The sequence below is a fragment of the Argopecten irradians genome, chromosome 10 (genome assembly GCF_041381155.1).
Source record: "Argopecten irradians isolate NY chromosome 10, Ai_NY, whole genome shotgun sequence".
Lineage (NCBI taxonomy): Eukaryota > Metazoa > Mollusca > Bivalvia > Pectinida > Pectinidae > Argopecten > Argopecten irradians.
The window spans coordinates 26,796,364-26,820,226 of record NC_091143.1 but is presented as its reverse complement, the minus strand read 5'-3'; the positions used below and the strand labels follow the sequence as shown (position 1 = coordinate 26,820,226).

General features: G+C 34.6%; 1 protein-coding gene and 1 long non-coding RNA gene across 4 annotated transcripts; both read right to left on the bottom strand.

The window, feature by feature from the left end:
* Positions 1-1,361: 1,361 nt before the first annotated feature.
* On the bottom strand, positions 1,362-5,995 carry LOC138333518 (uncharacterized). Its single transcript, XR_011209988.1, has 2 exons — positions 5,555-5,995; positions 1,362-3,234 (listed from the first exon to the last, which is right to left on the bottom strand). It is a non-coding gene; the product is annotated as an uncharacterized lncRNA (long non-coding RNA).
* Positions 5,996-7,305: 1,310 nt separating this feature from the next.
* LOC138333517 (dolichol kinase-like) lies at positions 7,306-21,985 on the bottom strand. Of its 3 annotated transcripts, none has more exons than XM_069281948.1 (13): positions 21,948-21,985; positions 21,147-21,277; positions 18,492-18,591; positions 17,830-17,900; positions 17,326-17,466; positions 16,293-16,456; positions 15,590-15,640; positions 15,165-15,362; positions 14,344-14,556; positions 13,800-13,962; positions 13,217-13,315; positions 11,229-11,306; positions 7,306-10,638 (listed from the first exon to the last, which is right to left on the bottom strand). In XM_069281948.1, exons 2-13 carry the CDS (start codon positions 21,253-21,255, stop codon positions 10,505-10,507), a joined length of 1,521 nt encoding a protein of 506 aa, XP_069138049.1. In that variant the 5' UTR covers positions 21,256-21,277; positions 21,948-21,985; the 3' UTR covers positions 7,306-10,504. The 3 variants fall into 3 exon arrangements, with proteins under 3 accessions (XP_069138049.1, XP_069138048.1, XP_069138047.1); XM_069281947.1 differs by having other exon boundaries at positions 21,147-21,291; positions 21,948-21,976; XM_069281946.1 differs by having other exon boundaries at positions 21,836-21,957.
* Positions 21,986-23,863: the final 1,878 nt, after the last annotated feature.

Sequence of the window (23,863 nt, the reverse complement as noted above, 5' to 3'; positions counted from 1 at the left end):
CTCTGCTCCTGGTTTGCCGCCAATGTGAGATATTTTATGTCCTTACCTATTCTAGAGTCTGAAGAATAAGGTAATAATTCTACAAAAGTATTGTACGTACATGCATACTAGAGCAATTAGATGAGTATTATAACTGTGACATCTGAAAAAGTTCAATGACAATTTAGAACAGAGTCAAAACACTGCAACTAATTCTCAAATGCCTGTGATCCAATTCGAAACACAGCGTCAGCGTTTAGAGTGATCGTTTGAAGGGAAACAGATGTTCTATAATTAGTATCGGATGACTGATCGATACAATTGTTTTGTATTATATCCGCCTAATATATCAAGTTGTGTTTTCTAAATTTTTACACTTAAGACAATGGGTATAATTTACGGATGTTACAAGTTAATTATTGATTATTTCCAAAGGTATTGTAATGCGAGTTACAGTTTAATTCGCTATCTAATCAATACTTGAAGTTTGTGTACGACAACTTTTTGTGAATAACTCAGGAATGAATTATAATTCAAAACAGGGTAACAAACCCACAATATTGTGGAACACCAACATATTTGTTTAGATTTATGTTTCACAGTGAAGCAGCTACATTCAATGTAAGGTCACTTAAGACCGATCTCTGCAATATTTGATGGGTTGTATGTGGCGAATATGTGTTTTGGGAGACAGCGGTATGTTCTCGTGTTGTTAGTTTGACATCCTATTAACAGCCAGGGCTATGTAAGGACGTGCCAGGTTTGTTGGTGGAGGAAAGCCGGAGTACCCGGAGAAATACCGCCAATCTGCGGTCAGCACCTGGCAACTGTCCCACATGTGATTCGAACTCGCGTCGATTGAAAGGTGTAGAACTTATATAATAAAAAAATGGTAATAGAAAAGCCATCCTTAATTTATCCCGATTGTTAATTTCTGTGTAGAACCATTAGAACTATTAGAAGGGTGATCATTGTAGCCGTTAAATCTATATGTGGGGCCGATATTATCAACGACGAGATTTCCACTATTCTATCATACTGTTAAACAGTATGTGATGACTTTTGACCTTAAGCCCCCAAAACGTCTAAAATGGCCTATTGACCCTTGCAATAGACTTGGATCATAGCCATGCCTCGTGGGCTATATCCTGAAGAACTCGTAAACTACATAGTGTAACCAACACAAGGATAACGTGTAAATTAATATATACAATGTAATTCTCATATCCCTGTGCATAGTCCAGTAGATAAAACGATATACAGTTGTTGATACTCATTTTCCCACACCTATCGTATGCAGTGTACAATGTATGTATAACATGTATACACGTTATGACTCACATTTTAATAATTTATCGAAAAAATAAACACGTGACCAGAAATAGAGTATGAACCTAAAGATTATATTTGCATAGTTAAAATAAAACATGAGGCCCATGAGCCTTAACGGTCACCTGACTACTGGTACAATACAATACTGTCAAAGAATAGAGTAGTGGCAAACAATTAAGGTAATGCAAGGAAATCTTCAATTTCTGATAAATTTGAGGCCATTCATACCAGCTTGCTTCAGGCCCGATGCCAGGTCTCTAAACTTCTTTGTTATTCACAAGAAGTAATTTAATGATTTTAGCCTATTTAAGCCCTGTGTGTATGAATGAAGGTCAGTCATTCATTTGAACAAACATGGTAGCCTTTTTTTACTAGCATGATATAGGCCCAATATCAGCATTTTTCAAGGGCTGTAAAATAATGAACGGAAAATTCAGGTTAAATGTTCAATACAATGTACAATCCAGAAAGTTATGAACCTCACCGAGTTAAACTCCAAAAACTTCCCATGGTCAGAAATACTTTGTTAAAGTTAAATACATGTAATTAATTCACATATGTCCATCAAAAACAAACACCGCTAGTCGCTACGGGTGCATGGCCAGAGTTACATGCATGTTAAATAGTATTTCTCGTGTTCCGTTGTTCTCAAGAATTTAGAGGATACCATCGATGTCAAAATCGTCTTGTCTCTTAAATTGTATCAACAGTCAGCCAAGATATAATAAAATGATTTTTGAATCTTGTTTTGTAAAGTTGTATTATTTAGCTGTTGTATAGGTGGCCATCAGGTATATGTAGTCTTCGTTTGTTGGGTCCGTACAACGTTGAGAATTGTCGTTGAAATGATGATTGACTCTGATGTTTTTGTCGACATTTTATTCTTTAGTACTTCATACGTTACATAGAGTCATTGTTGATATATGTGGCCCAAAATGGGACCACACACAAGGTGTGTGCTCCTCTATGTTTCTCCCTCTCTCTTCTACAATAAGTGGTCAGCTCTATTTATACATAACAACGAGAGCATGGGGATCAGTATTTGGCCATGATATCCAACACCTGAAACATCTGATACATGGATAGCTACTGCATAACATAAGTAACACGCTGAACCAATTAATACTGACCAGTTTCATAATTAGCATTACATATAAGATGTTCAGACACCACATACCATTACACAACAACGAGAAACTTATACCTATAACCCAGACTATTATGTACAGGCCTGGCCAGTTGTCGCATGACACTGACAGTATATATACGTTTAGACCTGGGACACACACGAATAGCTGTAAGTCTATATCAGTATCTTATGAAATAAAACTTATTATGTTATACAAGATTCACTTCTAAATCCTTTTGATGTAAGAACTTAAACAAACTATTGTACCAAAGCAAAACGACCAGACACTTATTTACAAAGAAAATTCTATGCATAGTATGTACATCTCAAAAAGAAATCGCTGCAGCATTGGAATTATTTGAAGGATACTCTTCAATATTCTTTAATACTGTAAATTACTGATATTTCCTAAAACGGATTTGCATTCACGTTAATCCATAAGGAGTTTCGTTCCCGAATTCAAAATGGAAGACGTTCCTTTGGTGTTTCCAAATGTCACGGCCATTATTTAACTATAGAATGACGTAATGCTTGATACAAAAACGTACCGTGGTCAAACAGTACAACAGTACATATACATAATTGAAGCTTCTTTGTTGTCAGGTGAATGTACCCTGCTGAAATCGAGAACATTTCTTTGTTCATGGCCGTTTTGTCCTTTTGAGGGCAGGAACAAACACCTCCAGGACGCCCCGCATTGGGTGCCAGACCAACAGCAGAATGATCTTGAATAATTCCATCAGAATGGTCACGATGGGGCGAAATGGGTTCAATTCCATCTCTGTCTTCTGATCCTGAAAAAAAAAAAACGAGAAAGAAAAAATGTACAAGTGTAACCACAATTCTCAGATAATGTTACATTGTAGTTGGTTACTGGTTTCATCGTCTACATGACTCCGCCTATTATTAGGATTTATCTCTCAGATACTGTTACATTGTAGTTGGTTACTGGTTTCATCGTCTACATGACTCCGCCTATTATTAGGATTTATCTCTCAGATAATGTTACATTGTAGTTGGTTACTGGTCTCATCGTCTACATGACTCCGCCTATTATTAGGATTTATCTCTCAGATACTGTTACATTGTAGTTGGTTACTGGTCTCATCGTCTACATGACTCCGCCTATTATTAGGATTTATCTCTCAAATAATGTCCTCTAAATAGTTTGGTTATTCCTCCAGAAACTCACGTCATTGAATATGAAAGTTTGAAGTTAGTTTGGATGTTAACTAATAACTTCTATAAAAAGTGACAATTTAATAATATCTCATTAAAGATGTGCAGTTCTGCAATAGAATTATGACGATTATCCAGGGGTTACTACATGCATATTATATGTGGATATATATAACAGTGATAGTAACCCCCATAAAATCGAGGATGTCCCTACAGTTGATAAGAAAGGACACAATGTGTGTAAAATACCAGACCTGAAACCAAACACAACTTAATCGGAGATAAATGTAAGAAACTCGAGTCACAACATGGACTAGTACTACTTACACGGGAATCCTATATAGTAACTCCTACCTTTGTTCCACGACGTCAGTTTTCAGATTAAATAGCTTTCCTAACAGACAGTATGTTCTAATGTAAATATTGATCTACGTGTAAAAGTATACTACTGGTAGATCTAATCAAAATACCTATACCAGTCCATCAAGCGGTCATCATTTTAAAAGCCACATTAATTAGCTCGAAGGTGTGGTTAAACTGTATCACTGTACGTTTCAATGTTTATATACAAAGGGACACGGAAACTGTTTACATACATAAGAATAGGGAAACCCCCCATATGCATGCATCCTCGATATTCCAGGGGTTACTACAACTGTCGTTATATCCTGCAAGTAATTGGTTAGTTTCTCCTGAACTACTTTCAGTTTTACTCTATTTAATGTAATAAGATATTACGACAGTGATAGTAATCACTGAAGTATTGATGATGCAATCTCTGGCCTCAAACAGAGACCAAAGACCCTGATTTGACAAGTATCGGCTGTAGTTCCAAGTTTTAAAAATGCTGAATGAGCGATCTATGTTTCGCCGTAAGCATTTGGATCTGAAGTCATTTCTCTCTCTATATATATACTGACACAGTATTACATATATATAAAGAAAAAAAGTCTTTATAGAGCCAAATGCTTTTGGTTATATACATCTAAAACTGATGTATAACGTTGGTGGGCAGTTCGGGATAGGCCTCTGTGTGACGGCGACACGTCAAATAACCCAATTAAAGATTTTTTTTTATATGTGTATATATGTAGAATTAAACACATTGGTCCCAGGAAACAGGACACAAAAATATGTCCACTTATTATCTAAGATGCGGATGTCCTGTTACATGCATTGTGTCTAGTTGCTGTTTCTGATAAAGCGATATATTAAAGTACTAGATCGAAATGAATTTCTGGGAAAAAACCAGAGCGTATGATCAGATAATATATGTAAAATATATGTTGAGCTTACTGCATTGTATGTTTTAAAGTTGTGAAGGATGAACGCGTACCTACATTTTGCGGACATCTTCTTATCTGAATATAGTCTTATGACATTTATCATCCTCAATACTCCAACGGTTAATATCACTGACGCTATATATCCGCCCCTGGACTATCTTATTGTAAAAAGTTCAGGAGAAAAAGCATGACCAATCACGGGCATGCGCAGACTTTTATTAAAGACGATGTCCAACTTCAAAGCAACACACCTACAAACAAAATGGGCCGTTATGCAATTTCTTTGACGTACATCCAATGATCAAATTACCTGTTTTCTGGTGCCTTCAGAGTATGAGATGGTCCAGGGGTGGATATAACGCCAGTGATAGTAACCCCTGAAGCATCGAGGACGCACAGTAGGCACGAGCAAAGGGGCAAGACACGCCAACGTGTATATAGATTATGATATCTAGCTACCTGGCAAAATAAGGTTATTTTGTGCCTAGCTACCTGGCAAAATAAGGTTATTTTGTGCCAGGTCCCTGTGAATGTGGGCCCCCCGAGAATGATAGTATGTACAGAATGTATGCACAGACAGCGATGTGCCTGTTACACGGGTTATGAAACACTCCAGCAAGTAACATATGTTCTCATTGTCAATACTCACCTGATGTGCAAACGCTGAAAAGTATGGATTTCACACACGGGTGTCTAGTGATCCGAACTCGCCGGTGTCTCCTGTAAAAATACCGCACTAACAGAGACCAAGCTAAGGGAATACGGAAATGATTGCATTTCATCCGTAAACAATACCTCACTACATAACCCAGTAACACAAACGTGGTTAATGTCAACAAGTGAGGATTAATACTGTCTAATGGGAAGTATAGTTAGCTTAGTACATCCCGTCAAAACTGAAACAACTTATTTATAAACTGTGGTAAAGTGTTGTCTAAAGCTGTACAATAAATCACGTGATGTAATTAATCACCGACCAAATAATTAGATACTTTGTGTAAAAGTCCAGTGTATGAGTCATACGTTACATATTTTTATAAAATGTAATGTTATAACATGTTACATAACTATTAATCAATAGCGTTGCTGTCAGTTTATGAGGTGTTGGCAGATCGAGACTCGCGTTTTAAAATACTGGTCAAACCGGTGCTGAGATAGAAAAGAGAGTACATGTGTACAGTGTTAGTGACACAAAACATCTAGTTATTGTTATACAATATAGGAAACATTTTCAATGCCGATATTTAATGAAAACGTTAATCCGTCAACAGTTTGACTATTTTATAACTTCTACAAATCAGTGGAATGCTCATCTCAGGGGCGTAGGAAGCTGGGGGGCAGGCAACTGCCCCTCCCCGCCCCCCCTTCCCCAGGACGGAGGGGGGGCAAACATGTTTTTTTGCCCCCCCCCCCCCCCCCCCCCATTTTCGCCGACTGAAATGTTCTGAAAATGCATATTTGAAAGAAAAAAGGGTCCTCCTGCACATTTTTCGCACCTCATTCTAAAAAATTTTCCGCTGCGCGGCGCATTTCCTAAAACGTTCAAGCACATAATATTCAAAACCTTTAATAGTAAAAATTCAATACACGTGAACTAGATTAAAAATGTCCATCAAGAGATTCTACGTACTATTTCAAAAATGACTCTTAAATGATTACTTTATTTATATATCTTAGCAAGACAATTAATTCATTATTAATTTTAGTTACACAACAATGTGCCGATGGTGTGAAGCCGGTATGTTCAGATCAAGCAGAGTTGCATAATGATATGACGACACAGTTATCACAATTATCATTTCTTAATGCAGGTTACTTTAAATCGAAAAAAATACCATGGTAAGAACGCTTTAAAATCATTAAAATGCATCGTAAAACTCACCTTAGGCATTCTAAATCGTAATACATTGTACATTTTCCCGAGGGAGACCCCCGAACCCCCCCAAACACCAAAATCTCGCGCTTCGTTCCGGGCGCTCGCAAAATCATCAAATTACATTGTAAAACACATCTCAGCCATTTTACATGTAAATCTTAATATTTTTCCCATGGGGTGACCCCCAGACCCCAAAATCTCGCGCCTTCGGCGCTCACACGCTAATTTGGCCAATATGCGTATTCGTTAATTTCCTTTTAGCGACCCCACTGTCTATAAATGTGAACAAGGATTATATTAATGATATATGAAAAAATATATAAAGAATATATGTTTCTGTGTTGAATTAATCTCCTCCTGTAGGTGCGGTGGGGAGTGTTACAAAATATTGAGGACCTTTGCCCCCCCCCCCCCCATTACGTTTCATCTTCCTACGCCACTGCACTTTTTTATATATAGATATATATATCATGTTTATAATAATTTAGGAATTTGAAGGAAAAATACGCGCGAATATAGAAAAATATACATTTTAATATATGAGCAGTGCAGGGGTGAGGAGTCCCATTACTATAAGATAAATTGTAACTTCGTCATGCAATAGAGAGACAAAATGTACATTTTTATAATCTTACAAAAGCAAAACAATGAAAGTCAAAAACATATCCGTACATCTGTATATAAAAATAATCCAGAAAGTGCAAATATATTAACTTAAATGATCTTGTCGTTCCATTCTATTCAACCAAGTGTATATATGTAACGCATGATGCAACTTACAATTATCTATACTATGGTATTTCCAAGAATAAACCACTGCCTTGTCAATGTTTCCCGTAACTTTTAAGTTGCATTACAATGCGTGCATATGACGAACGTTCATGGTGATGCAATGTTCGCCATCTGTAACTTCCCCTATCGTGAAGTATATGTAGATATACACGTACAGTAATTAAATTAAATTTAAATTGCATTTAGAGTTATAGTGTACAGATGGGCCAGCATCACGTATCTATTGTACCATACGATACTCAAATGCTACAGGTCTACAGTATATCATGACCATCAAGGTCAATGATTATTTATATGTACATTTTTCAGTTGGTTTGACTTCCGCAAACCAAGGTGAAGGTCAATCACTTTAACAAACTTTGTCGCTTAACCTATTCAACATTAAAGCTTTCAAGAACTGCCAATGTTATACATTTGTGCAGGTAATTTGTCATACAATACAAGTATATCATACATTACATTTCGGAGTTATTGAGATGTAATCTAAAGATTTTAAATAAGTCAACCACGAAATCGACCTAACTTTTCAACAATAACATTTAGGCTTAAATTCTTTTCGTCTTTATTACATTTATTTGTAACAATTTACATCCACATTACAGACATTCTTCAAGTACTTTCCAATGTTTTCAAAATTGATTGAAAAGGTTTTTTTTCCGTGGGTTCAAACAGGTATACAACACATTTTAAGTGAATCATAGTCTATAAGCAGATTTTATAATTATTACAGTTTCATTCTTATTATTCTGAAGATCTTGCTTTACAATCTTTACCGCTTTCATTTTCTTCACTTTTCACCAGTTGATATGATAAAAACGATATTAATATTTTCCCTTGTTTATGCGTACGCCGTTTTGCGTTCATACATGTATAGGGAAATATTTCATCTCTAGATATTACCTAGAATCAAACGTTTCATGGTGAACAATATTTGGGTTAGCGTTTACTTACATTGTTATACAAATAATATAAATGTACATTCGCATCGTAACTTGACTTAAAATTGTTCTATTTAAATTCTTAAAATACCTTACAGAAAATAGCACTATGGGACATTCATGCTAAAGTAGAACGAACTTTGAAACACACTTTCAGAACAGAAACATACTAATACACTTGTACTCCTAACAAATGAACGTTTCCCTGTTATGTCATGAATATGAAATGACTAGATAATAGGATTTCATAATACAATAATTTAGTGCATATTCTCTGGCTACCAATACCAATAAGAATGGTAATACACAACATTGTTATGTGTTCATATTTTGGACTGCATTTACACATTCACCGATGACATTTGATGAATTACTTCTAATGATAACAAATCGCTCTACTCACCCAAACATAGCACCACTGCATGTTCAGGCTTGCTAACCTTTGAAAGTCAATACATTTAACTTTTCTATATCACTTTCCCAAAAGATTTAGGCTGTACTATCCGTGATCTTAAAAATAAAGTCATCCTTGATACTTGGCAAATGTGTTTTTGTGTAATATGACCATTGTCTCCCTAGTTCAAACATAAAAAACCCTGTTTTCAAATGTAAAAAGTGTACCTCAAGGTGACGTTTTTTGTCCTTCACTTTTTTATTTAGATTTTCAAGAATGTTATTGTTCTGGTCATCCCAGTCTACCCATCAGGATTATTCTTTCAATGCGAAATGGAATAATATCAATATTGTATGAGGTCTTAAATGAACTTTAAATGCAATTTTAGAAATGCACAGGTAGAGATATAAAATCTCTGGCACAGGTAATAAATTAGCTGCAATATTGTAGTTCGAGAGACTTTTAGACAGATAATGGTGTCGTCTTTAGACAGGTATATTAGGCTGTGTGGGTATATCTGTTCTAGTAATTAATATATACATACATGTTTTTCTCACAGGTTGAATATGAGGCATACTTTTAGGTGTTGTCTTTTATTTTAAAAGCGATAATAATATCTAATACATTTTCTCTGAACATATAGCAAACGTACATCTTAAATAATATACAATCTATAACAAACGTACATCTTAAATAATATACAATCAAACATCTTTAAACTTGCTTTTTCAATTACACAAGTAAAGACTTAAACGTGACTCCCAGACACTGCACATTCTGTTTGCAAATGAATAGTTCACATGTACACACAATTGGATATGACATCAATATTATGGAATGGCAAGAATCAACAAAATATCTATTTTGATAAATATGAATTATAATGACACTATAATGACAAATGTAGTAAATGCCTTGTTACTGCGCAATGAAGGAGGTGGTTGTCCATATTGCCGATACATGCTCATGAAATAACCCATCCTTCTATTGAGCATACACTGTATGTAGAACATGTTTGTATACAGAAATCTTCATTACTTTCTAATTTATAATACTTTATTAGTAAAATCTTCTGTTTGATTTCCTGTTCCTCCAACGCTTTCAATACTTTACACATACGTTGTACTGTAACAAAAGCCAGTCTGAGGATCACAACTGTTTACCATGGAGATTTGGAGATATTTAATTAGGCACCATTTCTCATACTAAAAGGATTTCAACTTTGCTTGATATCCTGATAGCAGTATCTTGTAGGTTCTTTTATAAATCACATGATTTCGTTTTCAGGGTAATAAACTAATATAGTATGATAAGATTACAACAGTTTGATCAATCAAAATTCAAATTTCTGCAGTTAAAGGCAAAAATCTGGAAATCTTCAACCCTCAAAACTGGTCACTCCAACCAGAGAGATCACATTCAGAATCTGAGTTCCAGGTGAAAACAATAGGTATCACATTAGTTCCATACTTAATTATCTCACATGATTTCTGAATTTAATGACCAAAACTGTCAACATAATTTTGAGACAACTCTGCATATTGCAAAGCATCTCTTTACAGCTTGTTCTAATTTACTGACTATGAGAAAGAAATTATGTTACGTGGGGAGGATAGAGAGAAGGCAGAACATATAAAGAGGAAGAACAAGGTTGTCTATTTGACTAGTGAGGGCCTCAAGGAGTGAGGTCAGAAATACAGCCTGAATACTCTGCCAGAACAGAACAGCAACACCTGAAATAGAACAAAAGTTTTCGTAATAAAAGCAATATTATACAATATGAAAAATAGAAACCCCTATGCAGCTACCATGAAATATGTAAAATGTCAATACACATGTACCATATCTTACTCTAAAATGTCTCATACATTGAAGTTTTTGCTAATGTTCTTTCAGCACAATTCATATAAATTAATGATAAATTAATGAATCTGATATGAAACTAGATCATCTTTTTAATATTGTCTTCATAATTTTGAAATATATCTCACTTTTTTCCCTAATGTTTGTAAAGTTACCATTGCTTGTTTCATAAAACGCAACAGTTATATAATTAGCTTTAATTGTCTTTTTGATAATGACTGCATGTGCAGTTTCTTGATCTTGATCTTGACATGAACAAAACAATAAACTTACAATCACTGTCCTTCATACAAACCCATGAGACAAACTACCTGTACAAGGAATTATGCAGGCTGATACATCAAAGTTACTTCCATTCTTGCTATTCAGTTAGATGATACTAGTTTCAGAAAAGATTTTTTTTATCCAGAATGTGAATCGCTTCTGAAGATAATAAAAATAATATTAAAATTTTACTTACCTAATTTACTTAATCCATATAGTGCGACTAGCTGTGATATAATAGCGAAACAGGTCCCCACAATGGTCTTCTTACTTCCTGTCAGGGTAAAAAAATATTATCAAATTTATTTTCGCTCACATGGTGATGAAATTTGCAAATTTAAAAAAATAATATCCTGAAATAGTCATTCCATGTGATTTACAATGTACAATTTAAATAAAAATAAAATTAATATCAAGTTTGGTTTGACTTATATGGTAATTTTCACAACATTAAAAAAAACCCACTACAATAGTCCTTTAATAGGTTTTTACAATATACAATTTTTGTTGTCCTAGAGCAAGATAATTCTAATTGCATTATGGTGACTTTTTGTTTAAAGATTTTTTCTGAAGCAACTTTATACATAATTTTGTACCCAATAAGCACCCATGTCCTTATAAACGCCCCTCCCACTTTTGAGGCCTCAATTTCAATTGTCGGGGCATAAAGAACAACCAAAACTGATAGCTCTATATATATATAGTTTTGTAATAATTTTTTCATTTATTTTTTCAATTTCTTAAACGCTCTATGTTATCTTTTGTATTTGCTTTTTCACTGCGATCCTTCAATTTCATCATACCAAAAACATTTGGAATTGTTCAAAGCATGACTGCCAGCCACTTACCTGGTATTTTGACTTCATTAACATGGTAACATTACAATTTTCATTGACAATAATGACATGTCAATTTTTTTTTTCATTTTTGGAGTAAAAATTTATGATGTATTCTTAAAGAATCGACAACGCCAAATTCTACAATGCACGGCTAGCTTTTCCAGATGGAAAGCAGCTTTAATGAAACCTGCCAGTGCTTTGTGTTGAATTTATTGTTTTGCACTTGGCTGTAATCCACCATAATTGCCAAATGGAGCAGTTCAATGATGAAATCATCTTCAATACTCCAGGTTATTATCATTATTGTATTTCCATCCCTGAACTATTTCATAGTAAAACTGGAAGCAGTTCAGGAGAAAAGACCTGACGAAGCACAGGCCTGCAGACTCCTCCTTTGAAGATTACAGAGAGAGTGACATCCAACTACAAAGCAACACAGTCAACCATGGTGTACCGTTATATATTTACTTTGATGTACATCAAAGGACAAAATTACCTGTGTCTTCTGTTGCCTCCAGTTTTACTAGTGATAGTTCAGGGGTGGATTTTACATTATAGACCGCTGGCTTATGTAATTCCGCGGGATTTTAGGAATGAAGTTTGACACCATACATCAAAATAATCAGTAGGCCACCCTCGTTCAAAAAAAGATTGTGTCAATTTTTTTGACCATGTGGAGAGGGTCAAGGTCAGGGGTCAAAGGTCAAATGGTTTATAAGCTGAAAAACGGCAAAAAAACTGGTGGGAGTGAGATTATATTTTGACTTTTAGAGTGCCTAACTTGATTTTTCTTCTTCAATATATGCCATATGTTTAATTTATTTACTAAAGACTTTTTTTGTTATATCATAATGGGAATTTTTTAAAAAGGTAAGATGGAGTTAAGGTCAAAGGTCATACTAGCTAGTTTCTTTCATACCCAGATGAATTTCAAAAATAGTGACATCATTACTTACATATATTACGGCAAAATATTACAAAATTAAGCGCCCAATGTACAAAAATATATAACATATTGATGTTAGCCCCATTACAGGCGATTTATTTAGAAAAATATCAAAATTAAACCATCCTAGCAACTGATTTTACATCCTAGCAACCGAAAACCAATCTTAAATTTGATCACAAAAACCAGACATTTTCAAAATAAATTACTTGGAAAGCAACCATAGTTGGTATTGAACATCATATCAATGTTATGGTATATATCTGAGCTAACAAATCTTAAAATAAAAATCAGTAGTCAGGCATCCATTCCTGTGTTCATAACATTTTAAAAAGGATTTCAGCATATTTAGTGATAGCAACCCCTGCAGTATCAAGAATGTGGTTAGATGAAACCTACCTGGCCATTGATGTCTCCCTAAATATGTTCCGCCTACTGATGCCATTGTGTCCCCAACACCAAGGGAGAGTACTCCGGCATACAATCTTAAGTCAGTGCCTAGAATCAAAATAAAATGAAATATAAACTCAATGTCTTTTTATTAACATGATCACCTGAAAGTAAAAAAGAAAGAAAATTTAGTATAAAACATCAAAGAACAATGTGGAATGAAGCTACTTAAATCATGATATGTCATTTTTTCCTAATTTAGAAAAAAATGTGACTTAAAGAAAATATTGATAATTTTATAATTTGCTTACATATAATAATTATTTTGTTATTTTCTGAAAATAAACTTCTTTTGAAACATTAACAGTTAGAGGGACTTGCAAAATACCATTTTAAGTAATTGTCCCAATATCAGAAATCATGTATATGTGTAAATTTATTTGCATGTGTAACAGCAGGCTAACAAATAATTGAAATTTTCTTTAAAAGACATGGTTCTAGAGCTACAATAAAAACCTAGCTTGTGATTTGAAAATAATATTGTCAATAATATTTTATACACCTATTATTATTATACATGAGACATACTTACTGTCCAGATTATCTCTTGGTACTATCCACAGAGGCAAGAACAGGCCAAGAAGTAGGTACAAGGGTGTCAGGATTATCTCCCCCTGATCTTGGCTATCCACAAATACTCTGTAGTTCTTTTTTAAAATGACTCCCAAAGGCCATACACTATCTAGTCGAATAACCTAGATCAGATATATTACACACTGAAAGGATATATTAATAGTTTGATGTTCATGTATTGAATAACGATAATAAATGCAAATATATAGAAACTATCTAACTTTTAAAAATTTAAAGTCATTTAAAAAAAAAATCAGTGCAATAATATTCCATGTTTATATTTTTTTATTTTAAGAATAATTAATATCAGGTCGGCTTCAGATACAACATTCATCACTTCACTTTTAATCTGTAACACATTTTAAGCAATTTTTATATACATTTGTATGTTTACATTACTTGGTACAAAACAAACTTACAATTACCCACTCCCCTGCATATATAATTTTTCAAGAGGTGTATGTATGTCTATCTTTTTCATAAGCTTGACCATCGGTACTGACCTCCAGGATAACCATGACCCCTAGAGCTATTACAGACGATGTCCACAAGAAGGATGGATCCATCACTAGTCCGGGGACGTAGACTGCTATCATGACTAGATGGAAGAGCTTACGTTGATTTGATACTCGGCCCCCAGCAGCTGAAGCATTCCTCACATACACAATCACTACACTCAACCCAATCAGAACAGTCCAGGAGATCAGGAGCTTTGTCTAGAAATGAAAACAAAACTTTTAATAAATGAGAGTTTTGATAACAAATCAAGTTATCAGAACTCAATTATATGAGTTTAATTATCTGTCAGATATGATTTAAAAGATACTTCACCACTAACGAATAGTACTTTTTTCTCTATCAAAAACAGAAGCAGACAAATTAGTATTTTTCTTCATGCAGTAACAAAAGTTACTTACTTTACACCTGTCCATTACCATCATCGGAAAGTTTGAGCTTCTTATTTTACAAATAAGTTTTTCAACATGAACGCCAAATCTTTGTAATTGCCAACGCCAAAATGCTAACACCAGGGTGATCCTATAATACTCCCTCTCTTCAAGTGGAGAGCTGAAAACTTGGTATCTGTTACTACTTATGTCTACTGGTCAAACTAAGTTTTGCACATCAAATGAAAAACCAGATGTCTGTTAGGCATACATACCCTAACTACATAGTTAATGAAATAAGTGTAAGATGAGAGACATTAAGATGCAATGAGTCAGTACAGAACAGGATATATATAGACTTGGATAACAATATACAGTCCTCCATTTTTAGTGACAGGACATAAAAATAAGAATGACAATAAGAATTAAATACTTACTCTAACTGAATTCTTTAAGATGAAATTCAGGATGTCGGTGATAAAACTAGATCCGAAGGCCTGATACAGGAGAGGCAGTACGACCGTCAGTGTCGTCGTACTAAAGGTGAGGTAAAACAAAGGTGTGGCTCTACCACTGGTTAACTGTCGGGCCATCCAAAACTTGATGGTACCCAGTAACACTCCCTCAAAGGCCACCTGAAAAATTCATAGAATCTTGCATTGGTCTGTCAAGTAGATTAAAAGGACATCTCTGCTGTTCAGCACAATGCTTGCCGAGTGCCGATCGACTCGCCAAAATATAAATGCCAACAGTTCAAATTTTATTCTACATGAAACATATTTTATTGAAGGATATTTGATTATACATTCACTCCATGAGAAGGAATGATTGACATCGATATGGGGTCAGGAGAATATCTTACCAAGGCTAACTTCTCACCAGAGGATAGATCATCCTGTATGTCAACATCTCCCTACAAAACAACAAAAACATAATAGTGAGAATATATCTCGATGTGTGAGTATTTTCTACATTAATACTAAAACAAAAACATCATAAAATTTCCTAGAACTGATACAAAATAGGGAGAGGAAAAATAATTTTAGGTCCCATAAATGAAAAAACAGAGGAATATGTATATCTGTTGTAACTTTTCATAATTCATGATTAAGTATGCTATAGTTTGCAAACTGTTAATAGAAAGTATTTTCAGTCAAACTATTTGAATGTGTGAGGCACCATTAAGGAAGAAATTACACATGTGGTAATCATATTCTTTATGTCATTTGATACATGCTTTTCTCTCTTTTGTTTTAAAGTTGCACAGGATAGTTTATTAAAATTTTATTTTGTTTTATTCCCTAATAACAACAATAGACATGAATGAAAATGCTTGTCATCTCAGATAAAAAAGAATCTGGAGTTTCAAGAGAAAAACCACATACCTAAAGATAATACTATACACTCACAATCTCAGGTGTATCTTGACCTCATGATCCATTTATCATACACATGCATGTATAAGTTCAAAGTTCAATTAATTCTAATAAGGTGATTTCTCATTTTCTGTTTTTTTGTGTTTTTTTTTTTTGTTGGTACTTTCTTTTAAAATTTCCGCTACTCACCTTTAGAACACCCAGAGTAAGGGAAAGTATAACTGTTAGAAAGAGTTGTAGCACCACAGTTACCTCCCCTTCTGTAAACGATTTTGGAAACAGTTCTGGCAACTTTGTAAGTAGTAGGAAGTACATTACACATATCACTCCAAATATACCCAGACTGAAAGCATCTGTAAGTGAAATAAAAAAATCCCTGACTTACATATGATAATTCTTTCCACACCACTTGGTACCCAATTTCATATTGCAAAGTTATCTGCCCTTGCATGCATACATTGATTTCTATCATGTGTTTATGAGTGTAGCATCATTTCCTGTGTTCAAAATTAAAGTATGTCTGTCTGCCTGTGACCAGTAACTTTATACTTTGGCTATATACTTTATATATATACTTTATATTTTGGTTACAAAGTGAACACCGACTTTAGCTAATTTGAACATTTAAATAGTACTAACAATTGCAAAGCAAATTGGTAAAGAAATATAGTTTTTTCACTGACAAGCATTGGCCCCGCCTACTGGCAAAACTTCTAGTCAATCAAAGTTTTACATTCACACTGATACTGGTCTCTGATTGGACAGCCAATCAAAAATGTTTTGCAAACTAAACGTCGCTGAGCTGTGTGGGAGATCAAAAGGATCCAAACTGTTTACCGTTACAAGTTTTGCTAAATAAGCTGTATTGCTGTATTTTGTAAGTAAAACCATTACTTTGCTAGTAATTATGTAAACTGCAAGGATGAATTATAACTTGTTCATATAACTTTTAGGGTCAGTTGGTCCTTAGGACCATCAGGAAAAAATCCTGAAGGGTAAATACTGTTCATAACTTGAAAAAAGAAAACAATGCTCACAAACTAATAATGTCACAATCAAACCAACCAAGAAGAGAAGATAACTCTGTAATTTATTGCAAAGACAGAAATGAGAGAGCTGATAAAATAGGGATTTATCACAGGACAGATTAGGGTGAAAGACTAGAGGTATCACCATATAACAGTACAATGTATTTTGTGGTTGGAGCATAGCAACTACAAACCTTGTTGTATGAGGTAAGACCGAAGCCAGAGAAGCTGTAGGGCTCCAGCCATCTGGGTAAGGTTTGAGGCATTGTAGTGTACCAAGGTCAAAGGAATGGTGAATAGGAGAAAGCATGTCTCCAATACCGGTATACTCCCCGCTTAAAGAAGAACAAATATTTTATGAATGAGAATTATCAACACACAGTCAAACCAATTTAGTTTCCAGGTCTGTATGTGTACAGATCAATACAACATGTGAGAGGCATTTCAGTATTCTAAAATAAAGTAAACAGAAAATAATGAGTGTATTTTTTTGAAGCTTCATAAATAATCCAATAGCTGCACCTATATTTCGTTTGGTCAAGACTTTTTCTAGACTGAAGTAGAAATTGAATTGTCATCTATATATAATCTGGAGACAATCATTAGGCTTCGAAAGATGTCACTGCAGATTCAGATTGGGTATCACTGGAAGGTTTGAATTGGTCATTAAAGTCAGATAGAAGTCTCTCAATAGTTACCTTGAATACCATATCCAACATACGCCAATGGCAACAAGGCACAGCACCAGATCCCAGGATCAGCTTTTGTTCTAAAATACAGATTGAGCAATACTTATTATGTATACAAAAATAAAAAATTGCTTCTATTTTTTCTCTCTTATACAGGAGCATCCTTGATACTCCAGGGGTTCCAATCACTTATGATCTCTACACTCCTGGATTATCTCATTGTAAAACTAAAGGCAGCTCTGAGGAAAAATCTGAACCAATCACAGGCCAGCAAACAATTCCTTTGAAGACTGCAGAGACAGTAACTTGTTCTGTTCTGTTGCCTTCAGTTTTACTATTAAATATTAGTCTAGGGGTGTAGAGATTGTAAGTGATTGTAATCCTTTGAGTATCGAGGTTGATAGAGGAGCTACATAACCTTTATAAATCCTCTCCATTTTAAAATAATATCATTGTTTACTAGTTTGCATGTCTGTTTGTTGTTTTCCTTCTCATTTACAGGCAGGGTCATTTTAAGAATACATCAAATTTGACGGAAAAAGTCAGAGTACCCGAAGAAAAATCACCCACCTTCAGTCAGTGTCTAGCAATGACATCAGATGGGATTAAAACTCTCACTTATGGCGAGGACATAAAGAGGGAGAAAGATTTGATAATATCTTAACACTAACCTGTACAATCTCCTGGCTGCATCTGTCCGCTTTAAGTCAGGGTTAAACTGTGGAACCAACTGGTTAAGGAGGACAAGGATGTAGGAACAGCTCAGAAAGCCTGCGTGGTAATAAACATGATAGTGTTACCTACTTTGACTGTGACCATCATGATATGCAATTAAATAGTACCATCCAATTCATGAAAATATACAGACAATAAATGTATACTTATTGTCTTATACAGTAGTAAATACCATCCTAAGCAAAAATATTTCTTCAAAAACGTTAAAAGAGGTCCTAAGATAAATTCATATTTTTATTGTAAAAAGATATATTTTGTACAAACATGCTGTTAAAGGATTTGTGCAGTCAAAAATGATAATTTCAGTTTATGCTGGAAATGGCTTTATTAGCACGTGTAGAAACCTCTCCGTTCCGCGCGCGACCGGAATAACCTGTAAACCGTCGATATCGAGGTCCAAACTTCTGACCGCCCGATTATGCATATTTTCTAGCTCTAAACCGTGTGACGTCACAATAGTCCGTGGCTTATAGCTGTACTATAACTGATGTGCTATCACTTACATCGACGGTCACAGGAAAAGCCGATCAACGATTTTTTATAATTACTTTTGAGTGAAGTTAATCGTACAATAACTTTGGCTCGAAAGTAAATAACTAAAAGAGTGAAATTCGATGTTTCAAATACTCTAATTTATGCTCTAATAGCAGGTATCTTCGTGTAATTATGAAAGAAAATCCACACAAAAATAAAAGTTTCGGATTTTTTTTCGAGGAGTTCAGCAACGAATAAGCTTTAATTAGATAATATTTTCCTGTAGTCTGTATCTTTGATACATTGTGAATTACAAAGTTTGTGACTGTAAAATGAAATTTTACGTAACAATTTACGAAATCCTTGATTAAAGTATTGACGTACATACCAGAAACATATATACATATATGTATGTATGTTTCTGTACATACACACCGATGATTGATCATTACAAACATTGTGTTGTGTGTTGCTAACCGAATAAATTGAGAGTGAGAGTCAACATGTGATAGAAAGAATTTATGGTTATGTAATACCTGGACCAGGATGTTGTTTACCTGTACACCACGCCATTCATCGAACTCACCTGTAATTACCTGGCCGCGGGCAGTTTGCTATTCGGTGGACTATATCGGGTATTTGCTATTGTCTTACTGTCAATCAGGTTATGACATCCGTTAGTTCAATTGTGATTTGAATTATGGAAACCCCCTACATCTATGCTCTAGATTTTTTTATTCCATATGTAAAAGAAAATGGAAATAAAATATCCCTGATCATACCTAAGAATATATATTAAATATATACACACATATATATATATATATATATATATGTCGTACACAGGTAAAACAATAATGGAAGTTGACTTATTCTGAAACAAAAAATGGTTCTAAGAACTATTTCAACTAAAGATTTAACCTTAAAAATAATTCCAGTCTAGTACTGTAATTACGGAATCGTGGCATACCCGTAATTTCTAAGGTATTAGTAAAAATTCTAAGCATGTATTTTCACCGTTTCGAATCTACATGTATAGTCATACAAGAAGGGTTACAACATTACCACACTAAATATACTTATTTAAATATCACTAAGTATATTTTTGAAAAGGTACAAGATATTATATCTATTCATAATACCTGTATACAAGTAATTCCATTTTTCATTTGAACACAATATGTGGTTACTTTTTGGATTATAGGAATCTCGGTATGGTATACAAAAGGATCGACAATGAATATACTATTTTAATGATTATAATTAGTATAATTTTGAAATAGTGAATTTAAATCTACACTTATACTGTAATTTAAAAACATATATCAGAAATATCATTGATGTATTTCTGCTTTTTAGTAAACGTTATTGATAAGGTTCCAAAGGCAACAAAATAGATATACATGTTATTTTCGGTATAAGTTCGATATTGTTACTCCAATATCACGTAACTGATAACCGTCCACATTTTATTTTTACTCAAAAACTGTGCCGTGTTTGCATCGTTATGGCAGAAGTTTGAAATAAAAACACGGATTCTAGATATAGTCATGCTAAATTTTGGGATTTTAATCGTAAAAAGATAGTGTTACATTATACTGTTTTTTATTTACACCGAAATTTACATAATATGATATCTTAATCTCAGTCCAGACTGATCCGAACATCATTTTGATATCGCTATCAAATTGGACTGATTAATTAATCTAAAGTTAGATATACGCTTGTTTGAATGTTTGAAATGGTGTAAATTGAATGTTTTGAAACTGAAAATATCAACATCATAAAGCTAGAATAACCATTTACTCGAAAAACTCAAATTGTAGATCTAACGTATACGTGTATGTGCTGTATAGATGTATAGTACTAGCTTATAGGCTTACCTTGTGTAGCCGCGGACTACTGTGACATCACAAGACCACGTGACATACATTTGTATATACACGAAACATACAATTACGTTGCATATTTTCATGCTAATTAGATTTTGGGTAATTAGCAGGTTCATTAAAACTTGTATGACTATTGGTAATATAAACATCTTTATACTCTTTATGAAAACAGATATGCTACATACATAAAAATGTGGAAATATATTACCACAGAAATAAGTTTACCAAGGCAGTGGAGCTGGAATGGCTTGTTTGCTCTGTCCTGAAGATATGTTCCTAGTGAAATACATCCAGCAGTGACCACACCAGTCTCAAGGATAGCCCGAGCCTCCATGTCAAATTACAACCGCTTCTGACTTCAGAATTCAGACTGAGCAGTTAATTAATTATACAAAAACAAAAATATATTTAGATCAACGAAGTTATTATCAAAGGTTGTATTTCAGATAACACTAGATCATTACTAATATATCACTGTAAACATGTATATATGTATACAACATTTTACATCAGAATAAATACATCTTACTTAATAGAAAATATCTCATAAATGAAGACAATGAATGTTAAAACATTTTTTTTGTTTTATAGTACAGTACGTGTATATCGACCTCATTCAAGGACTTGAGCAAGACTATTGTAATTAGAAATATTCAGATATTATGAATAAATCGAATGCATGCGAACTGTTATTTTGAGATTCTCCAGTGTGTTTAAAAAAAAAAAATGAATGATGAACGTCATTAATAAGATTCGAGATATTACGTAAAAACCGTCAATATCGTGAGCCGTGTGTGACGAATAGCAGATATAACGAAAAGGAAAGTAGAATGGATACCGGGATAACAGCATTTTTTATGAACATTATGAATCGTCGTCAGTCGACATTGTGACCTATTTGGTGTATTCTATACCCGGTAATGGATGTGCATATGTGTATCCGTTCTCTATCTTAAAGTAAATCACGATCAGACAGACAGCTTAGTGATTAAAACACGTAGAAATTTACAAGGCAGCTCAACTTACCGGGTACTCATTTCCGGAACCGGAAACCACACCACACAATGAAAATATTTTATCGATTATATTTGTCTGGAGCCTGTTTATAGACTTGCACACATCATAAAACTAGATGCATTCGAGGATTTATATTAGTGATATCTATAATTAATTTTATGGTACAAAAAATTTCGCGTTAATTTCAAAGGTTTAAAATTATGTTCACTGTGCACGTACATTGTAACTATACATTGCCTGCCTCGATGCAGAAGATTTTGTTAGGAATCAAGTGTAGTGTGATACAACAGGGCCGTTTTCGTTTATTCGGATGATTTCAAGTATAATACCTGACATTCTCGATACTCCAGGGCTTCCGATCACTTACGATCTCTACACCCCTGGACTATCTCATAGTGAAATTGAAGGCAGCTCAGCGGAAAACATTTGACCAATCACAGGCTAGCAAAGATTTCCTTTGAAGACTACAGAGAGAGCGACGCCTAACATCTAAGCCACACAGTCAACCACAGTGTACCGTTATACGGCTCTTTTGATGTACATCAAATGACTAAATTACCTGTTCTATTCTGTTGCCTCCAGTTTTACTATGAGATAGTCCAGGGGTGTAGAGATCGAAAGTGATCGGAACCCCTGGAGTATCGAGGATGAATACCTGAAGGACCTGCAGTTTTTGATACAGGCCTGTGAGGGCTTTGTCAAGGCTCGTCTGAAAACTATATAAAATCACCAAGTCCATCTTTAATTAATAAACGAACAACTAGGCTAGGTCCAACCAGTTTAACAGTGTAATCGAAAACGGCCCACGTGTAGTACACGTGCACGTGGGTGATATCTATCGGTTGTGTGGAAGCGGAAGTTATATTTAGTGTGTAGGTAGGTTGTTGTAGCAACGGTTTCACCTAAATATGGTGCTCTGTCCGGACTTAGACCAATCAGTGGCCACTTTGGGGTACTGGATTGATGAGTTCTTATAAAAAGGGCTGCTTCTAAGGAAGCTTTTTGTCTTGACTAGGGAGAATGGGTTAGGGAGCAGAGCCACGGTCGTGCACTGTCAACATTGCAACACTTGCGGGGTTTCTGAACTACCATTTGTGTTTATACTTAGAGATATATATGGCTAGCTTAACAAGGGTTTGTGAGGGGCTTAGGGCTTAGACATCCATAGGAAACCTTCATTCACGGTTAGTTACATGTATGTGTCTCCCGTTAGGTGTACATGTTGTTAGACTGTGTGTGGGAACACGTGGTCTTGTTGTTCTGTAGCTATATAATTAGGGTTTCGCTACACGTACATTGTATATATACGATGACTGTATGCTTATTTCTCTTACTGTAAGTTGTCTACTTCAGGCACTATTGTAAATATATTCTTGATCAATTCTGTATTACTTGTCTTTATATAATAAATAGTTATTTGTTCCTGTATTTACCTAGTTGAGTTATTGGATTAGTTTCTGTGCTTCCGCTACATCCTAGAGATCGAACCTGTTGTGATACAGGCCTGTAACCCGTGGAAGAAATGGGATCCGGAGAGAATTTATGACGACTGTGGACTCTGTTGTATACTAAAATACTATACGATCACGATTTGGGACTTATATATAACGGGAGCTACAGTCGGATCGCCCCTACGGGTCTCTTGTGGAACCCGAAGGTGTGTGTGGATAGACACAAGGAAACCCGCCCTATTACAGTAGAATAGACCTCAGCAATGTACAGTTGTATACTGATTTAGTACACGATTACAAGGAACACGTGGAACTTAAGACCGCATCGCAACAGAGATGCTGAGAAAAAGATATTTCGTAGAACGTATTATGCCCGCATTGTTAGCAGAAGCACTAATAATGAGAATGAAATTTTTTTTTAAAACTCCATATAAGTCTTTTTTTTCTGAGAGTCCAATTGAGATGTTAAAAATG